The sequence below is a fragment of the Lissotriton helveticus genome, chromosome 4_1 (assembly GCF_964261635.1).
Source record: "Lissotriton helveticus chromosome 4_1, aLisHel1.1, whole genome shotgun sequence".
In the NCBI taxonomy this organism is placed as follows: Eukaryota; Metazoa; Chordata; class Amphibia; order Caudata; family Salamandridae; genus Lissotriton; species Lissotriton helveticus.
This window is the reverse complement of record NC_136063.1, coordinates 165,116,978-165,136,435: the sequence shown is the minus strand read 5'-3', so window position 1 is coordinate 165,136,435 and position 19,458 is coordinate 165,116,978. Positions and strand designations below refer to the sequence as shown.

The window sequence follows — 19,458 nt, the reverse complement described above, 5'->3', positions numbered from 1 at the left end:
CGCGCTGACGGCGCGCCCGCTGCGCCCGTCCGCTGCGCGTCCGGTGTAAGCACATGATTTATCAGGGAGATCAAGGTTTAGGGGGCGTGGCCTCGAGTGGGCGTGGCCTGTCGCCTCGCGGTCGATGGCGGCCGGAGTGGTCAGGGGAAGCGAGGTGCTGCCACAGCGATCAGTCAGCTGTGCAGCGCTTGGTTCTGAGAGGATTCCTGAATGCCAGTGTCGGCGTGCTTTTAAAAACAGGTATAAGTGACAAATTTCTTAAAATTTAAATACAACAACAGAGCTCCCGGCTATTTTGCCTCAGGAGTGAGAAGGTCTGCCTTAGCGCTTGAGATTCAGCGCTTTTAAGTGCTCGGGAGGGGGCGTGGCCTCGAGTGGGCGTGGCCTGTCGCCTCGCGGTCGATGGCGGCCGGAGTGGTCAGGGAAAGCGAGGTGCTGCCACAGCGATCAGTCAGCTGTGCAGCGCTTGGTTCTGAGAGGATTCCTGAATGCCAGTGTCGGCGTGCTTTTAAAAACAGGTATAAGTGACAAATTTCTTAAAATTTAAATACAGCAACAGAGCTCCCGGCTATTTTGCCTCAGGAGTGAGAAGGTCTGCCTTAGCGCTTGAGATTCAGCGCTTTTAAGTGCTCGGGAGGGGGCGTGGCCTCGAGTGGGCGTGGCCTGTCGCCTCGCGGTCGATGGCGGCCGGAGTGGTCAGGGAAAGCGAGGTGCTGCCACAGCGATCAGTCAGCTGTGCAGCGCTTGGTTCTGAGAGGATTCCTGAATGCCAGTGTCGGCGTGCTTTTAAAAACAGGTATAAGTGACAAATTTCTTAAAATTTAAATACAACAACAGAGCTCCCGGCTATTTTGCCTCAGGAGTGAGAAGGTCTGCCTTAGCGCTTGAGATTCAGCGCTTTTAAGTGCTCGGGAGGGGGCGTGGCCTCGAGTGGGCGTGGCCTGTCGCCTCGCGGTCGATGGCGGCCGGAGTGGTCAGGGAAAGCGAGGTGCTGCCACAGCGATCAGTCAGCTGTGCAGCGCTTGGTTCTGAGAGGATTCCTGAATGCCAGTGTCGGCGTGCTTTTAAAAACAGGTGTAAGTGACAAATTTCTTAAAATTTAAATACAACAACAGAGCTCCCGGCTATTTTGCCTCAGGAGTGAGAAGGTCTGCCTTAGCGCTTGAGATTCAGCGCTTTTAAGTGCTCAGGAGGGGGCGTGGCCTCGAGTGGGCGTGGCCTGTCGCCTCGCGGTCGATGGCGGCCGGAGTGGTCAGGGAAAGCGAGGTGCTGCCACAGCGATCAGTCAGCTGTGCAGCGCTTGGTTCTGAGAGGATTCCTGAATGCCAGTGTCGGCGTGCTTTTAAAAACAGGTATAAGTGACAAATTTCTTAAAATTTAAATACAACAACAGAGCTCCCGGCTATTTTGCCTCATGAGTGAGAAGGTCTGCCTTAGCGCTTGAGATTCAGCGCTTTTAAGTGCTCGGGAGGGGGCGTGGCCTCGAGTGGGCGTGGCCTGTCGCCTCGCGGTCGATGGCGGCCGGAGTGGTCAGGGAAAGCGAGGTGCTGCCACAGCGATCAGTCAGCTGTGCAGCGCTTGGTTCTGAGAGGATTCCTGAATGCCAGTGTCGGCGTGCTTTTAAAAACAGGTATAAGTGACAAATTTCTTAAAATTTAAATACAGCAACAGAGCTCCCGGCTATTTTGCCTCAGGAGTGAGAAGGTCTGCCTTAGCGCTTGAGATTCAGCGCTTTTAAGTGCTCGGGAGGGGGCGTGGCCTCGAGTGGGCGTGGCCTGTCGCCTCGCGGTCGATGGCGGCCGGAGTGGTCAGGGAAAGCGAGGTGCTGCCACAGCGATCAGTCAGCTGTGCAGCGCTTGGTTCTGAGAGGATTCCTGAATGCCAGTGTCGGCGTGCTTTTAAAAACAGGTATAAGTGACAAATTTCTTAAAATTTAAATACAGCAACAGAGCTCCCGGCTATTTTGCCTCAGGAGTGAGAAATAGCCACCTGGTAAGAGACAGGCAAACATACGCTAGGAGATCTGTATCGTGAGGGTACTCGCGTTCCTCTGGAGTCTCTAATTGAGGAAGAATGCCTGCCTCCTGGTCAATTCCTCCAACATTGCTCCCTCATTGGGTTCCTAGGGGACTGTTAGGGGGACATGGTGCAGGAAGGTCAGATGCAGCTCGCCATTCAATATCTTCATGTCATTGGAACGGGGAAACACTTGGGACAGACATGGGCCGCACAATGCCCGTTTTTGACTCATTCAGTATTATATCCTGCACAGGGCCTCCCTTACCCCCCACAACATGAACTGTTATTTTAACCTCAATGACGCTGTCTGCCCCCCCCCCCCATCCCCCTGTTGCTGCCTGGCAGAAAGAATAGCCCTTCACAGGGAAGACACAATGCGACTGCACAAATACCACCTTGCGGGCATTTGTGATCCTACCCTGCTTGCCTTTCAGGCTGCTATGTTGCACTCGGTTGAGTCCCCTGCACAATCCCCGGATGCCGCAGCAGCCACAGGTTTCCCAACAGGGCAATGATTGCACCCTGTCTTGTAAGCTCTGCACTAACCAGCTCCCACTCGCTCTGATGTTCATGACGCTTGATATAATGGTGCAAAACAAAGCACTTATTGACAGACACGGTGGGTGCGGGTCTGTTGATAGTTTAATATCTATTGCTTTCTGCATTTTTTACTGGACTTCATTGTACATTTTCTTACTACAGGATGACTACCTAGACTTGATCCCGATTGTTATAATCATATAGCACTCTGATTTGACACACAGTATGCTCTTCTTATTCCAGAAGAACTTAACAGCTGGCTTTTATTGTGCTATGTTATACAAAACTACATGTTTTAGCCTTTATATATCCATGCTGACACTATGCTTATGCTTACACTATTATATTTATATATATATATATATATATCAAAGCACCTGTTACACCAATCGCACAAGTCACTCTTTGAAAGCGGGTGCTGTTACGCGGTGGTGTCCCGCGTGACAAATAGTAGCTCCAATTTCCTCTGAAATACCCAACCGGGTTTGAAGAAAAACAGCACTCACAGGGTTTCCAGCATTCAGCAAAAGGATTTATTCAAGAACAAACGCGCACAAACACTGACGAAGGGATCTCATTCCCGAAACGCGTTTGTTCTTGAATAAATCCTTTTGCTGAATGCTGGAAACCCTGTGAGTGCTGTTTTTCTTCAGACCCGGTTGGGTATTTCAGAGGAAATTGGAGATAATATATATATATATATATATATCACTCCTCCTGCTTCTCCACGCTGCTCGCACGGCACGCAGAACACAAGGACCACCACACAGCTTGTCCAGTACAAAAGGTTAGTTTATTATCACCTTTGTTTCTCACTGGCCTGACGCGTGTGTGTGTGTGTGTTTACTACAATGAGAAAGAAAATGTTTAATAAACAGATTTAAACAAAACAAAAATGGCATGCTAAGCATCCTATTTTGTGTTCTGGGCCTAAAAGATATGCATCTTAACCAGCCTTGTCTGTGCAGGACAGCTGCCCTTGCTGCTGCCTGAAGCCTGTGCTGGTCACATCCATTGCATAGGTAATGACAGTTGCTGAACCCTCTTACCATCTTTATGGATGGCTTTGGCTTTGCTGTATTTGTCCGCCGGGGTCAGCGGCAATAACTTCAATATTTGGCCACATTTGTTGGTCATGCTTGGCCAAGGAGTTGGCTGCCCTGATTGGTGTAGGAGTCATGGAGGAAACTCATTTTTCAACACTATTCATCCTCCTTTCTTCTCTATCGGGTGGTGCAGTACAGGGACATATTGAATTTCTTGAATACCTCTGTGCCGCCTGCATAACTGTTGAGTCTGCCTGAGGATGTCAAATAAAGGTAGATGTGCCTTCTAGGAGTCTTCTTTGTTTAGCATAGAACTATTTTCCAACATTTTAAGCTGATTTGAAGGTGAGGCTGTGGGCAAGCCTAGCATAGTAGTCATTACCATCTGTGGAGTAGTGTGGCTCACTGGTTAGAGGTGGCAGACCCGGGAGCAGAAGTCAGCCCGGGACCAGGGTTCAATTCCCGACGCGGCAGGGTCGTGGACAATAATTCTCGCTTCGGTGCCTACTCTAATCAGGGGTCCCACTCGGCAACTCTGGGCATTAGCTTGCCTAATCTCCACAAGGGCCCCATCAACGCCGGGGATGCCTGGCTCCTTGGGGACTCCCAGCAGGGACCATCCCACAGGGAAAGCCAGGACGGGTTCCCCAGCGTTATACAGCGCCAGGAAACCTACGGGTAGCAGTGCGCTTTACAAGCTCAAATACATACATACATACATACCATCTGTTGAACATCCATAATTAGATCAACAGGCCCTAGAAGCATGGGAGGTTGTGGTATCTAGCCTGTTCCTAGTACCTGGAGTATGCTATGGATCAAAGTAGAGATCATAATGTAGATGAACCTAGCACCAGCAATTATCCTTCTGTTCTTCATTGTAAGGGTGGCAATCATCGGCCATATGGGGGTCAGCCTAGTTAGACTGGTCATCATAATCTTCAGGAACGACGATAGCATGGCATTTTGGCATTTGACCCGTAGATGTGAATGACTGTATGCAGCTCGCAAAGGATCCTCATCCTCCGTTTAATTCCCCGCATTGGTGTCTAGGATTCTTGGTGTTGGGTTAGGAGGGACACTGCTGGGTGATGCTTGCTCTGGGTATAGTACTGTGGAAATCCCTTCGTCCGAGATCAAGGCGATGTGGCTCTTGGAGGCGTTCCTTGAAGGTTATCAACAGTATGGTCATCGAGAGAGTAGTTATCGACAAAGCCATCAGAAGTAGAGGGGACTTTGAAGAAGTTGCCATCTGTGAGGTCATCAATTCAGCCACGCTGATATAGGTGCGTGTGCAGTGTGTGATTTAAAAAAGCAGGTGCAGACAGATAAGTCATCGACAGAATAGACACCATAGTTGAGGGTAGCACTGGAAAAAAGAAAGTTGAGAAATAAAAAGTGTGGACAAGAGCTCATGCCTTATCAGTGTAGACAGCGTCAGAGCTTTCACTGCTAACCAGGTCACTGACCATGATGTTGATGGAATATTGCAATCTGAACTTCTCATAATGAGATGCTTAAGAATGTTTGTCAGACCTTTTTGTCTCCTTCTAATGAACTAATAGCAGCAGGTTATATTGAGGTGGATGCCACATCCTGAGATAAGGCTGCTTTCTTAGGCCTTTCTTGAATGGAAATATCACTTCTTGTCGCATTTTCAGTCACAGCATAAGGGACAATTTGCAAAGAGTCATCTCCAAAGGATGGAGATGTTGAGCTTTAGCCTTTTGCAGGCAGAGAAGCGAGTGACTTTCCCAGACTTTTAGTGCATTGGTCTCAAAATCTTTAACCTTGTGCTTGGGGTACAGGCAGGATACACAGTTATGGTGAGGATTATAAGTTATAAATATTTATACAAAATCAACTTATCTGGAAAACTGACCAGTGCCTACAAGGATTAAATTCACACAAAATGTCTGGTAGAAACCTGTGGTATGGTGGTCTCTGGGGAGGGTTGTGTGAAGGTCAGTGAGCTATCACCTCATTGGCCGGTGTTTGGGTCTTTTCACATGAGGTGATTTTGGTGCCAAAGTACCTCTGTTTGCAGCTTTGCATGAATGCACAGCTATTTTAAGTTTAAATTAATTTAAATGTGGTAATTCTAGGTTGATGTGAAATGATTCCAGTAAGTGTATCTATGAAAGACCCAATGCTGAAGAATTTCACAGAAAAAATACTTCCATACGTTTAAATCAACCCCAAATGTGGAATATGCCATTAATTACTGTGCTTTACAGCAGTTGAACGACATGCAGAGAGAAAGGATGAGGCTGCAGGACCATGGCAGTAGTTTCACAGAGGTTGCCAACAAAGGAGTGTGTCAGTAATTAGAAACCCAAATCATAGGCAATGAGCCAGCATTACATTAATTTAGCTGGTAATGACACTACTTCTTGGCACTACACATAGGTGGTTCCGGGTCTCTGGTCATTCAGTGGCCATATCTAAAGACTTTTTTTAACCAGAGTTTCCAGAGATGCTATTTCTAAAGAGGTATTTAATAGAAGGAATGTGACAAAACTGTACCATTTGTCCAGAGAAAACAAAACAATCCCAGCCACATATGCTCATCAGTTTCATTTAGAGCTTTTGTGGCTTTGCCTAATACTATGACCACTAGCTCCTACTCAGTGAATCCAACTCTGTGGAAACTTCCTCAGAGTGCTTTTGGAGACCACAGATCCTGAATACCATAAGCTCCACATAAGTGACTATGGCACACGTGTAAAAAATGGAAATTGTGATTACCTAATTGCGATTTTCTGAGAATCGCAATTCGGGAATCGCATTTTCCAATGTATGAAACTCCAAGAGTTTCATATACCGATTCCTACGGAGTCGCAAATCGACCTACCTCAGTTATATTAATGAGGTAGATCGCAATTTGCGACCCACTAGGAATTACTACAATCACGGTGTTGGTGGCCTGCTGGGGTCAGTAGACCACCATGTCCGTGATTGCTTTTAAATAAAACAATCTTTGTTTCTAAATGCAGCTCGTTTTCCTTAAGGGAAAAAGGGTTGTGTTTAGAAAAAGAAAATGAAAAGTTTTCTTTTCATTTTTTAAGATCAGGCAGTGGTCTATGGAACCATTGCCAGCTCTTAAAAAAACGTTTTTACAACCATTCACAAAGGGAAAGGGGTTCGTGGGAACCCCTTCCCATTTGCGAATGGGTTACCACCTACTTAAAGTAGGTGGTAAAATTTAAATGTTTTACGGCATTCACGGTCACAAAACATTCATACATACCATTAGTGTAGGAAGGTGGCTACCTGACTATGGTTACCCCAGATTTTTTGCCTGTGTTTAGCTGGTTTTTTGACTTAGTTGACCTGGGTCCCTGCTAATCAGGGCCCCAGGCCATCTGCTCTCTCTGTAAAATGGATTCCATGTACCCTAGGTACATACCACAATTGGAAATGGACTCCTTGTCAGCCCCTGTATAATGCACTATAGGTGCCCAGGGCATAGGGGCCACCAAGGCCTACCAGGGGCTGCAGCATATCTTTTGCCACCCCTGGCTGGTTCTTAAATTGACACAACTGGCTGATCACTCAGCTGGGGTAAGGTGGTGTAATCACCCCTTGCTTAGGTATAGTATACCTATATCTAAACCTATATCTGGACACATGTAAACCTGTGAGCCACTCCTATGGAAGGCCTCATCAATCCTGGAGGCAGGGTGCGTGGTTTTATGTGAGATGGAGCTCTAGCATGAGCTGAGCCTGTCTGCAGCTGTCGGGAACAACTCCCTAAGCTGTTTCAGGATAATGCCATACCATATACTCTTAAGTGCCTTATAATCCTCGCGGTTAAATAGCAACTTTGGTTTGGCTTTATCAAAACATGTCGTGTAAGGTGTCATACGATTTGGAATACCATCCCCTCGCCAGTTCTGGCGACGGGGATAAGCATTCCACCCCTCTAGAGGGGTAAGACATGTTCCTTTACTAAATGCGGTTAATTTCTCCAAAGACCTTAAGATCCACAAAATGGATGCCTCTGCCACAGACAAATGTCTGGACCCCTGCAGTTGACCGAAACTCAGCAGATGGGGCCTGGACAAAGGGTTTCCTGTCACAGGAGGGTGTCACCACCCTCCAGACAGGAGATAGTGGATTGTAGCAGGGAGGTTTGAAAGAAACCAGACACTGCCTGGGGCGCACAAGGCTGCCCCTTGCATAATCCGGCCAAACCGGTTCTGGGGCACTCCAGCCCTCGTGCCAGGGCGGCCTGGATCAAAGGAAAGGGGTGTATCCACCCCCTTCCTGGGTCCCACCCATAGGGAGGGACCTAGCAGGTAATCACGCCCCCCAGATTGGAATAAGAGTGGGAGCAGTGCCAATGCACATCAGATTTCCTGGAAGAAACATTAGAAACGAAACTCTGGACCCTTGGACCTCCATCTCAACGTGGAAGCCCGAAGAATCTCCCTTGTGGTCAAGGAGTGACCACCCTGCAGCAGCAGGCACCATCCAGCCCTCGACGTCTACTTAGTTGCAGTTCCCGCCGGAACTCGAGTGACTGAGATCGACGAGATCAAGCTTGCCTGCCTTCCAACAGCCCGATCCACAGTCCCTGCAGAGCTGAGACCCGTGGAGGCGACCGGAAGCGTGGGGCACGCCATCTTGAATTGACCACGAGACGCTGACCGTGCAGCCCACGAGTGACCCTCGAAGCTGTGCACCGGGGTTTGAGAAGCCCCCACCCTGAGCTGCTCCTGAGCCGAAGTTCAGCCCTCCACACTCGACGAGTGCTGCGTGGGGCCCTTTGGCTCTATTTGGCTCAACGCGTTGGCCCGGTCACTTGCCAGCTGGCTAGTGGTCCCTGTGCCGACGAACTGACTAAGAAGACTCGTGAATCTGGTTGCTCCAGATCCACACCAGCTCCCCTGAAAAGGAGCCCCGACTCTGACCTTCCTGGTCTGAGTGAGAAGCAATCTTCCGATCCCGCGTGGATTGCTCTTGCCAAGGCTTGTTTGCTCCAAACTTGAAGCCGACTGCACCGACGGTGAGAGCCTGCGTGGGACAGATCGTGACCTGCTCCTGGACGTCGCAGATGCCCCAGAGCCCACGTGACAGCGGAGAGAAGCTCCTCGACGACCACCTGATTGCGCCCGACATTGCCTGGTTCCGTCCTGGTTCCACCCTGGTCACTGCTGAGTGACCCAGACTCTGTCCCCTCTGCTTTCAGGTGCTCTACAACTTGAGTCCACCCTTGGACTCCACCGGACACTTCATCTTTAACCCGCCTGCAGCCCTTTCAGCTTCAAGCACCAAGAGCCTGCGTGTCAAAACCCGACGCCACTTCGACCCTGTGCACCCACTTCCTGTGGGTGAGGTAACTTTGCTCCGCCGGTGTTCCCACACTGGTGAACATCTCTAGGGTCTGTGTGTTAAGTTTTGTTCCTCTATGTCCAGCGGAAGTGTCCTTAAACTTTAACTCTATGACTTTTACGCACCATTGGTTAACATTGGTGCATGCGTGCGCTTTCCGCACATCTCCCGAATCCCGAGGGCCATTCCCGACTTCAGCATTGCTTGTCCTGACTGCTCCCAGCGATTCCCTAGGCCCTAGGCCTAACCACTGTTCGAGTGGCCTCTCTTATACCACTTGTTTAGTATATGGTTTGAGTGGCCACCCGCCCTCATCCATAATTGTGCAACTTGTATGTTTAAACAGTGCTTTTGATTTAACGCTTGTGCCCCTTTATTCATAAAGAATACTGGGGATTGTTTTTAGTAATAAATACATATATTTTTATAATATATACTTGTGTGGTGTCCTTTCATTTGGTATTACAGGATTGTATGTGGTAAAACAGCTCGCTTAACACGACCTCTTAAGTTAAGCCTTTAGGCTGCTTAGTCCATGCTACCCCTAGGATAGCTTGTCTAATAAGGTTGACTTACAACCAGACACCATAAGGGATTGTTTGGTCAGGTAGTAGGTGGTTCCAGAATTGGAAACATCCCCTACCAGGCCAACTTCTCACAATTAGGATTCGCTATTTTGGAAGGGACGCCCTAAATACGCCCCCTCCAAATACCGAATCTGTTACCGGATTGCAAAATAGGTTTTAATACATGTAAAAAGCCTTTTTTGCGTTCGCAAACACACAAATTTAGTTGACACATGTGACCCTTTGTGCTGTGTTAACCTTTCGGATTTGACCAAACCTTATGCTTAAAGCCACCCAGACTTAGCCTTTTTCCAAATGTTGGTACTACCGTACGGCAGAAACATTAACAGACTTCCATGAACTTCACTGGTAACGATTCTACCCACTAATGTTAAGTGGGAAAGGTAAAAGTGATTTTTTTCTGCTCTCCCCATTTAAACCTTCCGTATTCATTTTTAGAAATGAAAATCTATTTTTTTTTTTCAAAACCGTATTTATTAAAAGTCCAAGCAGATCAAGTGTACAGCACCCCAAGAGCAGGGGAACACGACAAGATGCAAAGTACAGTAGAAAATACGTATGGCTCAAACTTTTGATTAACCCCAACCCGCCCCCGTATCCCCCCCTCAATCCCAACAGTACCAACTACCCACCCCTTATCCCACCCTAACCCGATGATGAAAATCTATTTTTTGACAACTTCTTTAGAGTTTAACTTGATGGGGACTGTACTTAAGTTCTTCTGGTTCTAAAAGCACCTACAGAAGAATGAAGTCTTTAAACCTATCCTACCCCGCGAATAACTTCAGGGAGACCTTCTGTCTTACCTCTATTGGTAAACCTTTGGCTGTGAATGATGTAGGAGCTCGGCTAACGTATGTAAACCCTCTAGCTACTCTCCTTCTTCTACAGTCCCGGTAGGTTTCTGAAATGTGTCTTTTATTGTTTCTTTTTTTTAGACAGTTTTGGATAGCATGGCACAGACACCAGAGGGTAACAGCACTTTAAATAAGGTCATAAGAGTTAAGAACAGATGGTGGATAATGTGTGCTAAAAAGCCTGGTTCATCGTTCTCAATTTTCTGAAGAAGGGGTGGTTTCCAGATTATAAGAGTCAGCATTTCTACACTGATTAACTGCTTATCTTCACAGACAATCTTTTAGTCACTGCATGACTTTCCTCTCCCTAATCAGACTTTTCCCCTTTAGACTTAGGCTTTCCAATTTTTTAATACAGTTTTTCCCCTCAAAGCTCTTCTTTGGACTCAACAGTACCAGCTTTTCCTCACCCACTTCGATGCCTGAATGAAGGGTTTCTAATGGACCTTGCAACTTTAGCTATACTATTTATATAAAAATGAGGTGAGAACGAGGAAAGTGTCAAATGGGACGAAGAGCAAGAGACGTAGAATTGTTACTCACCAAGAGCTTGTCCCGAAGGAATCTCATGTTTGGTACTCGATAGTTCACCTGAGGCAGCATGGCTTTCAGATCCTTCACAGTGATACTGGAAAAAAACAAACGGGAGAGTCAGCATTTTCCATCATGCTTGGCCATTAATCAAGAGTCAATGTGAAAATGGAGTTAAGAAATAATGAAATTAGCACAAATGTATAGGCTTCGAGTAAAAATAAAGGAAACAATAACTTTCTAAAACCTTTTCTGTAGGTAACTGAATTCAACCAAACACAACAATCAGTGTGCACCCTCTGTGTTACCTCTAATATACCAGTAAGAGTTAAACCACACCTAGTAATAATTGGGGTTTTCCCCCTACCTCTTTCCGTGCAACACTGTAAATAAAAATAAATGTTTTTAAAAGATGAGAGAAACTCTCTATATCATCCAATGTACAATGTATATCATAAGAAGTCTGCGGGATCGAAAACGATACAGTAAGGTAAGTATCAAAGTAGTTTTCACTGTTGCACAGACACCACAGGAAGAGCATCTAAGGACGAAACTTCCTGTTAGAAGCCACTGTGACCAACAGCGGTCAGCTCTGAACGTGGCAGAAGCTTGTACGCAGACGAGTGAACTCATAGGCTCGGCGCAACCACAGTAATGGTCTTGCAGCCTTCACGAGACTTAACTGTCATTAACATTATTTTTAATTTTAAATACACTAATATACATTGAAACATCAAGAAAGGACCCCATTCTATGGGTTTGTGATTTTTTATATTTCTTTTTTTTAGTGTTGATATTTTTTGGAGGATATTATAAATGTCCATCCAAAAAATGTTGCTTTAGGGACCCTCCCTTTTTAAAGTAAAAAGACATACATTACTTAATGATTGTAGGTGATTGGTTGTATCTCATGAGGAAAGTAAGTGAAAGAGACTGCCCAATTTAACACCCAAGGAGCCTCGCTGGAGACTTCTGCCACAGAGTATTCAGCACTGCATATCCTTTGATGCTTCACACTTACCTGTTATTCCCAGAGGCTGGATTACCTTTGTAGATTTCAAACTCTGCGGACCTACTGGCATTCCATCCTTACCGTAAGGGCCTAAACTGCACTGCTGTTAGCTCTGCAGTAGGGGGATGCACTTGCGCTGCACTGAAGGTCTAAGTGAAGAGTACCAACAATCCAAATTAAAAGATGCTGTTGACCATTTAGTGGGTAAACCTAGTACTTTAGGTGCAGGCAAAAAAGTGGAGTGCCTCTGACATGTGGAGTGCCTCTGAGAGCAGGAGCAAGATCAAAGAGCTTGCAAGCTCAGCAAGCCAACACTTTCAACAGAGAACTTAAAAAAGAATAATAATAGGGCCAAATGGGGCAAAGATTTTGGCTAAAACGTGATAGGTGTTAGAGAAAATCTACCACTGAAATCTGGAGAGATGGTCACTGTTCCCTTTCCTCCCAAAAGTTATGCTAGTGAGACTATCTGGAAGGAGCTGAGGTATATCAGTACCCTTCAGACGCTTTGCTCTTAACTGTCAGTGGTGAGTGTATAAAAAAAGATTCAGGAAGAGAATTTGGGTAGGTACCATTATTAAAAACGCAACAGCATTTGACATAAGTTTTACAAGTTGGCGATGAGTTTATCGTCCAAGAATATATATATTTTTACGATAATCAACTTTATTGGCATTTATAGGCAAAACAAGACAAGTCATTGGCAGCAGATCAGCAATCAAAGGTACAGCGGAGGGAAAAGAAAAATTAGGGAATGACATACGACAGACTAACAGCACAGACTCTTGGGACAGAGCTATTATCAGTGGAGAATATTTTTTAGTGAAAGAAACAAATGTGTGCATTTCAAATCATACTTGAGCTAGTGTTATTTCATAGGGAGTGGGACTTTTCCTCGAGCCAATGATGAAGCTTACAAATGAGAAAAAGATTGCATATTGGTCAAGTATAATAGGCCATAAATTGATGAGAGAGACTTAATTACGACTTCAGATGTGTGAAAAATATTTCATAACTAGTAGCTCTAATGGGCCTTGAACGGCTCGCGCAAGCTAACGCGGCGCCGCGGCATAAATGAAACACGGGACACTGCACTTTGGTTCCGCGTGGTCCCGACTGGCATTGTCGGCCACGGCTCCTTTATTTATTTGGTTCGCGCGTGACGTCATGTGTCAACGCTGGCGTGCCCCGGTCGGCGCGGGTAAGCTGGACCGCTACCCTGCGCCCCCCAGGACACTACATTCCTTCTAACCTTTATCAAACAAAAGTCATATCACAACATAATGAAAAACTGTGGATCTGTTACCAGTCTCTGGTTCATGGTCCTCGGATCATCACACCAGAAAGTCCGCCAGTTGGGAGGATGGTGCTGGATTCTTGCGCAAGCCATATCTGGATTGTTTTCCTCTGGACGGGGGCATCCGCGGTGTTGCCCTTTGGGGTGGGCTACTCCCCTGGCCGATGGCCGGAGAGTTTGGCGGGCTCCCCCCTGGGGTTGTTGCGGGTGGTTGAGTTTCTTGGTCCATCAGGTCCTCTTCTTCAGGGATGTACTGCTCCGGCGGCTCCGACCCATCATTGTCACTAGGTTGAGTTTGACTCGCTCTTGAAGGGTCTGACCACTGGGGAGGGGGCGTACCAGAGTGTACCTTCTTGAAGAACGAGATGTTGCGAGTGACGGTTTCAGTACCCCTCTGAGCTGTCACCATGGTGCCGGTTCGGCGGAGGACAGTCCATGGCCTGTGCTCGAATGGGAGCCGGAACTTTCTCCCTGGATATTGGTCCTTGACGTAGACCTGGTCTCTTGCCTGAATTTCCGATTCTTTGGCCCCACACCGGTGACTGGCTTGGTTGTTGGAGTGAGTTTGATTGGCCAGGGTCCTTTCTGCGTCAACTTGGGCTGGAGTCCAGGTTGGGTGACTCGGGATAGTGTCTCTGACCACTCGGCCCATGGATGCTGGGCCTGGCGCTGCTTCGGTCGTGAGGTGTGGGGGCAGTCTCGCAGAAAGCTATAGATGGCTCTCTCCAGTGGTGATCCGTCCGCGTGTGCAATGCGTATTGTCTTGTTCAGCGTGCGCATAAATCTCTCCACTTCCCCATTGGCTTGGGGCCAGCGCGGATTCACTTTGCGGTGGTGGATCCCCCAGCTCTTTAGGTAGTCTGCGAATTCCTGCCCCTGAAAAGGGGGACCGTTGTCCGTCTTGACTACTTCGAAGATACCATGTGTGGCTATGGTCTTCTCAAACTTTGTGATGACGTCCATGGCCGTTTGATTTTCGACAATCTCTACTTCCGGATACTTCGTGTAGTCGTCAATGATCACTAATGCGTAGCACCCATCCGGAAGGTGTCCGAAATCTGCACTCACGCACTCCCACGGTCCCTGTGGGTTGTCTTCCGTAATGACTGGGTGAGGGCGATCCGGTTGCCCTGCTGCTTGGCACCAGGTGCACGTTCTGACTGTCTGTTCCACCATTGTGTCCATTCCGGGAAACCACACCTTGGCTCTTAACCGGCTCTTGGTTTTCACCATGCCCTGGTGTCCTCGGTGTGCCAACGCTACCGCCTGTTGTGCTAGGCTGGCGGGCATGACGAGTCTTGGTCCTCGTAGGAGGCATCCTTGGCTGTCAAGGGACAGCTCTTCTTTCACCCTCATGATTGACTCGAGTGTGGCTCTGGCTTGCTGTGTCCTCTTGCTCAGGGTGGCTTGAATGGGTCGCCAGTCATTAGATCGGACAGCGTCGGCAACTAGTTGTAGGCATTCATCGCTCTTGGTGGCTTCCATGATCGTCTTCAGGCTCATGGGCAGGGGTCTTGACCTTTCCATCACCATCCGAACGTATTCCTCGGTATCCTCCGCCTCTTCTCTCTCTGCCTTTGTGGCCGCTCGGGGATGCCTTGAAAGGTAATCTGCTGGATTTGTCGATCCGGGTTTGTACTCTACCCTATAATCATACCCTTGCAGTTGAAGTATCCACTTCTCGATCCTCGGTGGCGGCTTTGATACGGAACCTTGAAACAGGGGTATGAGAGGCTTGTGATCTGTAGATACCGTGAAGGAGTGGCCATATACGTAGACATGGAAATGCCGGCAGGCCCAGTGAATTGCGATCGCTTCCCGCTCTATTTGTGAATATCTCTTCTTCGTGTCTGTTAGGGAGCGACTGGCGTAGGCGATGGGTGCCCATTCTCCATTGCTTTGAAGCTGGGTTAGCACTGCCCCTAGCCCGTAGGGGCTGGCGTCCACGGTGACATTGGGGGACTTGGTGGGGTCAAAATAGGACAGCGTCGTGTCTGCTGACAGGGCGGCCTTCGCGGTTTTGAATGCATGTTCTTGCTCCGGGCCCCATTGCCACATGGTGGTGGACTTCGTTAATTCTCTGAGGGGTTTCGTGAGGTTGGACAAGTCAGGTACGAAGCGTCCGCAGAAGTTTACCATGCCCAGGAAGCTTCTCATCTCCGAGATGTTGGATGGGGCTGGAGCTTCTTGAACGTCTTTCACCTTATTGGGGTCCGGTGCTATCCCCTGGTCTGAGAATGTGTAGCCAAAGAAGCTGATTTTGTTCTGTAGGAACTGGCACTTCTCGCGGTGCAGGGTCAGACCGGAGTCTTTGATTCTTTGAAGGACTCCCCTCAGTCTCTGGTGGTGTTCTTCTATGGATGATGCATAGATTAACAGGTCATCACTCACATTTAGGACTCCTGGTAGTCCACTGAGTACTTCTCGAATGGTATTTTGAAATACCTCCGCGGCACTTGAGATTCCGAAGTTTAGGCGTCGGTATCGTCTGAGGCCTACGTGCGTGGAGAAGGTGGTTATGTAACGGGAGTCCGGGTGGAGTGGTAGTTGATGATAACCGGAGCGAAGGTTCATCTTCGAGAACCATTTTGCGCCGGTCAACTCTCCCAGGATGTCGTCTATGATGGGGGTTAGGTGTCGTTCCCTCTTCACCGCTGCGTTCGGGAGGCGCATATCCACACAGATGCGGACTTGCCCTGGCTGCTTTGGCTTGCAAGCTACCACGATCGGGGACACCCATGGGGTGGGCCCGCTGACCTTTTCGATGATACCTTGTTTTTCCAACGCCTCTAGCTCTTCCTCGACCTTCTTCCTCAGGTGGAATGCGATGCACCTATGCCTCAGTGCCACTGGTTGGACCCATGGGTCGATATCAGGGATACTTCCTTCCTTTTCAGGCATCCGATGCCTTTGAAGACATCAGCGAACTCTTCCATGATGGAGTCTAGTTCCTCTTCCAGCACGGCCATGGCGAATGATATTAGCCTCAATTCCTCTGCTGATTGTCCACTGATTAGCATGCCACTGCCCTCTTTTGTGACATATACAGTGGTGGGTACTTTCAAATCCTGGTGTTGCAGCTCTGTCTAGAAACACCCTATTAGGGGAATAGGCGTCTTCTGTCCGTACGTGAACACTCTGATTCTGGCTTCGCGTAGGGGAGGCCGGGCACTTAGCTGGTTGTACACATTGGCGGCCATCAGCTCAATGGATGCTCCCGTGTCGATGGTGGCTTTCACTTCTTGCTGATGGATCTTGATGCGGCATTTCGGGAGGCGCCGTTTCTTCCTTAGTGGTTGGTCGATTGCAAACACGTAATGGACCGGGTAGTCACTCGTGTCGTCGTCCATATCTTCGCTGTCTCGTTCTTCCACCACCGCATGTGCCGCTTCCCTCTTGGTCTTCGTCGATCTGCATACCGCTGCAAAGTGGTTCATCCACCCACATGCGCTGCACTTCTTCCCTTTTGCTGGGCAGTCTTGCATGCGGTGGGGCTGGCCTCCGCAGCACCCACACTCTTTGCGCTTGTCTTGCTGTTTCCTGCCCACGTATTGGCGCGCTTTTGGCCTCACGACGTTCGCTTTCTCCGCCATGTTGACCTGCTCCATTTTGACGGGCCGGTGAAGGGCTGCTTCCATGTGGGAGGCTCTGGCCTGCGACAGTTCTTTGGAGCGCCCTAGCTTGAGGATGTCTGCTAGCAGCTTGCCGTCTTCCTGGAGGATGGAAACTCTAAGTTTGGAAGAGTAACACCCTTGAATTATCTGTCCTCGAATTTCTTCCTGTTCGTCGCGGAATCCACACGTGCTGGCTAGCTCCTTTAATCTCCCGTGGAATGCGTGTAGTGACTCCTCCGCCTCTTGCTTAGCTTGGCGGAAGATGAACCTCTCATAGTCTTTGCTCGCCATAGGTTCAAAGTGCGCGTTCAAAGCGTTGAGGAGGGTGATGTACGTCTTTGGTGTGGCTTCCACTAATGTTTTGTAGATTCTGTGGATGTCTTTACCTCCGAGATGGAGGAGCAGGGCTCTGCGTCTTTCTCTGGCGGTGCCCGCCCCTTCAAAATAGATCTTGAGGCGATCTGTCCAGTCTTTCCATCGTGGAGCTAGCGATGACGGGGCTCCGTCTACTATGAATGGTTTAATGGCGGGAATTGACGTCATTTTGATATGTGCGTAGACCCTCTTTCGCAGCACGTGCGCTGCCGCCTCTTTGATGCATTACTCTAGGCGGTGCCAGGTGTCAAAGTGATGTCGGGGGGCTCCCCTATGGCTGGCCTTCTTTCCCTCTTTTCCTCACTGATCGTCCGTCTGGCTGCACAGACCTGTGCTCTCCTGCAGGCTCGCTTGGGTCCTGGGCGTGGGCCAGCTCACCTTCTTTCCCCCTGGACGACGGTCCGGCCACTCTGACCTGTGCTCTGATGCAGGTGCACGTGACACTGGGATATTGGTGTACTCCTCGGCGTGGTAGGAGCTCTTTTCCCCACTTCTCTTCACGCCTCTCCTTCTTTCGGGCAGTAGCTCTTCCCACCTCTCCTTCCTTCGGGCATTAGCAGAGGCCCTGGGGAACCACCTCTAGTCTGCACTATGGATCTAGGGGCACCCTCCTTGCAGGTCCATTGCCAGCGCGATCCACGTGGGCCTACCGGGGGCCGGCACGCTGGGGCTGTATCAGGATGTGAGGGAGAGCTACAGGGCACAGCATGGGTTCTTTCAGGCCTTGTCGCCAGTGTAATGGGCCTTGAACCGCTCGCGCAAGCTAACACGGCGCAGCGGCATAAATGAAACACGGGACACTGCACTTTGGTTCTGCGTGGTCCCGACTGGCGTTGTCGGCCACGCCTCCTTTATTTATTTGGTACGCGCGTGACGTCATGCGTCAACGCTGGCGTGCCCCGGTCGGCGCGGGTAAGCTTGACAGCTACCCTGCGCCCCCCAGGACACTACAGTGGCTAGGGCTGTATTACAAAGAGTGTTAAGTTCAGTAATATTAGTCAAAGCTTGATAATATTTTAATAACATATGTTTAGGAATGATCAGATGGCCTCCTATAGGGAACTAATGAAGCAGAAATGTCAGTTTCACCCTCATCACTTTATCATGTCAGATTAGCCATAAACCCAGCACTGCAGATACAGGTTTGCCTCTTGCCACACTGCACCAGTAAAAAGTAAGGCCCCTCTGAGAAGTTAGTTCAATGTCCATCCATTCCAGACACCAGAAAGTCACACGTTTAAAAAGTCTAGCTCAGCCTTTTATCCTTCTTTGGCTCATAAAAGGAGTACTGCTGATGTGGATGATATATTCACAGTAAATTCTGCTTCTCTTATCCCGCTTCTCAGCAGCGGTGTGATTTAAGAAAAATGTAAGGATGAATGAATGTAAAATGACATTTCAGAGAACCTGTGGGCAACAGAGTTTGGTCGGTTGAGGACTAGAGCGCATGTGAAGGAATAACTTCCCCGTGCTTCAGTTTTTGAGGTATTTCCGCCGAGTCCATATGTAAAATTGCCCATGTTTAAACAGGGGGATTCCCCACATGGATTAGTCGTTAACACTCCCACAAGGAGCGACCTGTGTTTCTATTTCTAAGCCCTGTTTGCCGAGTGATGAACAAAACAGCTGATATTTTCTTTCTGCGCCCCGCCCCCTCGTGCTCTCCTCGCTTGGTCTCATTTCCTGCTCTTCCGGTCACTTCCTGTCTGCGCTCCTATCACTTCCCGTCAGATCCCTGGAAATTACTCAGGGCGGCCCCCGTAGGGCGGGGCTCGAGGCACTGAATCAGTGCCCTGACTGAAAACCTGAACCACAGCAGCTCCCCGACCCCCTCCCTTCTTTATCAGCTTCTTTTCAGGCGACAGATGTTCAGAGATCTTTTTCATGTAAGATATATCAACACCATTTTTTTCTATCTCGATATCCTGCTAGGCTGGGGGGGCTCACAATATGTCACTCACACCCTACTGTGTGCCTACCAACATGTAGTACTTACTGCTTTCATTGTGTTCACCCCCTTGTATCTGACGTTTTTTGTTTTCAATTCAGCAGATGAGATTCGAAATTTCCTAATTTCATCAGGCTACAGGGTCATTCTTTATAGAGAAACATGACAAGTGCTCTATGGCCTCCATGAAATTATACTATATTTTAGAAAGAAAATACCTTTTTCACTCATTTATTTCTGCAGTTTTTCTCTTTCTGCTTCCTTAAGAACGTCCTACGCACTTAAAGGGGAAGAA

The 19,458-nt window shown here is 48.4% G+C and overlaps 1 protein-coding gene across 1 annotated transcript in view; it reads right to left on the bottom strand.

Moving 5' to 3' along the window:
- The window catches only part of LOC144828457 (1-phosphatidylinositol 4,5-bisphosphate phosphodiesterase gamma-1-like), a 617,664-nt gene that overhangs the window by 284,238 nt on the left and 313,968 nt on the right, over window positions 1–19,458 (bottom strand). Inside the window, exon 6 of the mRNA XM_078686634.1 lies at window positions 10,930–11,014. Coding sequence (XP_078542760.1) covers window positions 10,930–11,014 — 85 coding nt within the window. The remainder of the gene's footprint in view (window positions 1–10,929; window positions 11,015–19,458) is intronic.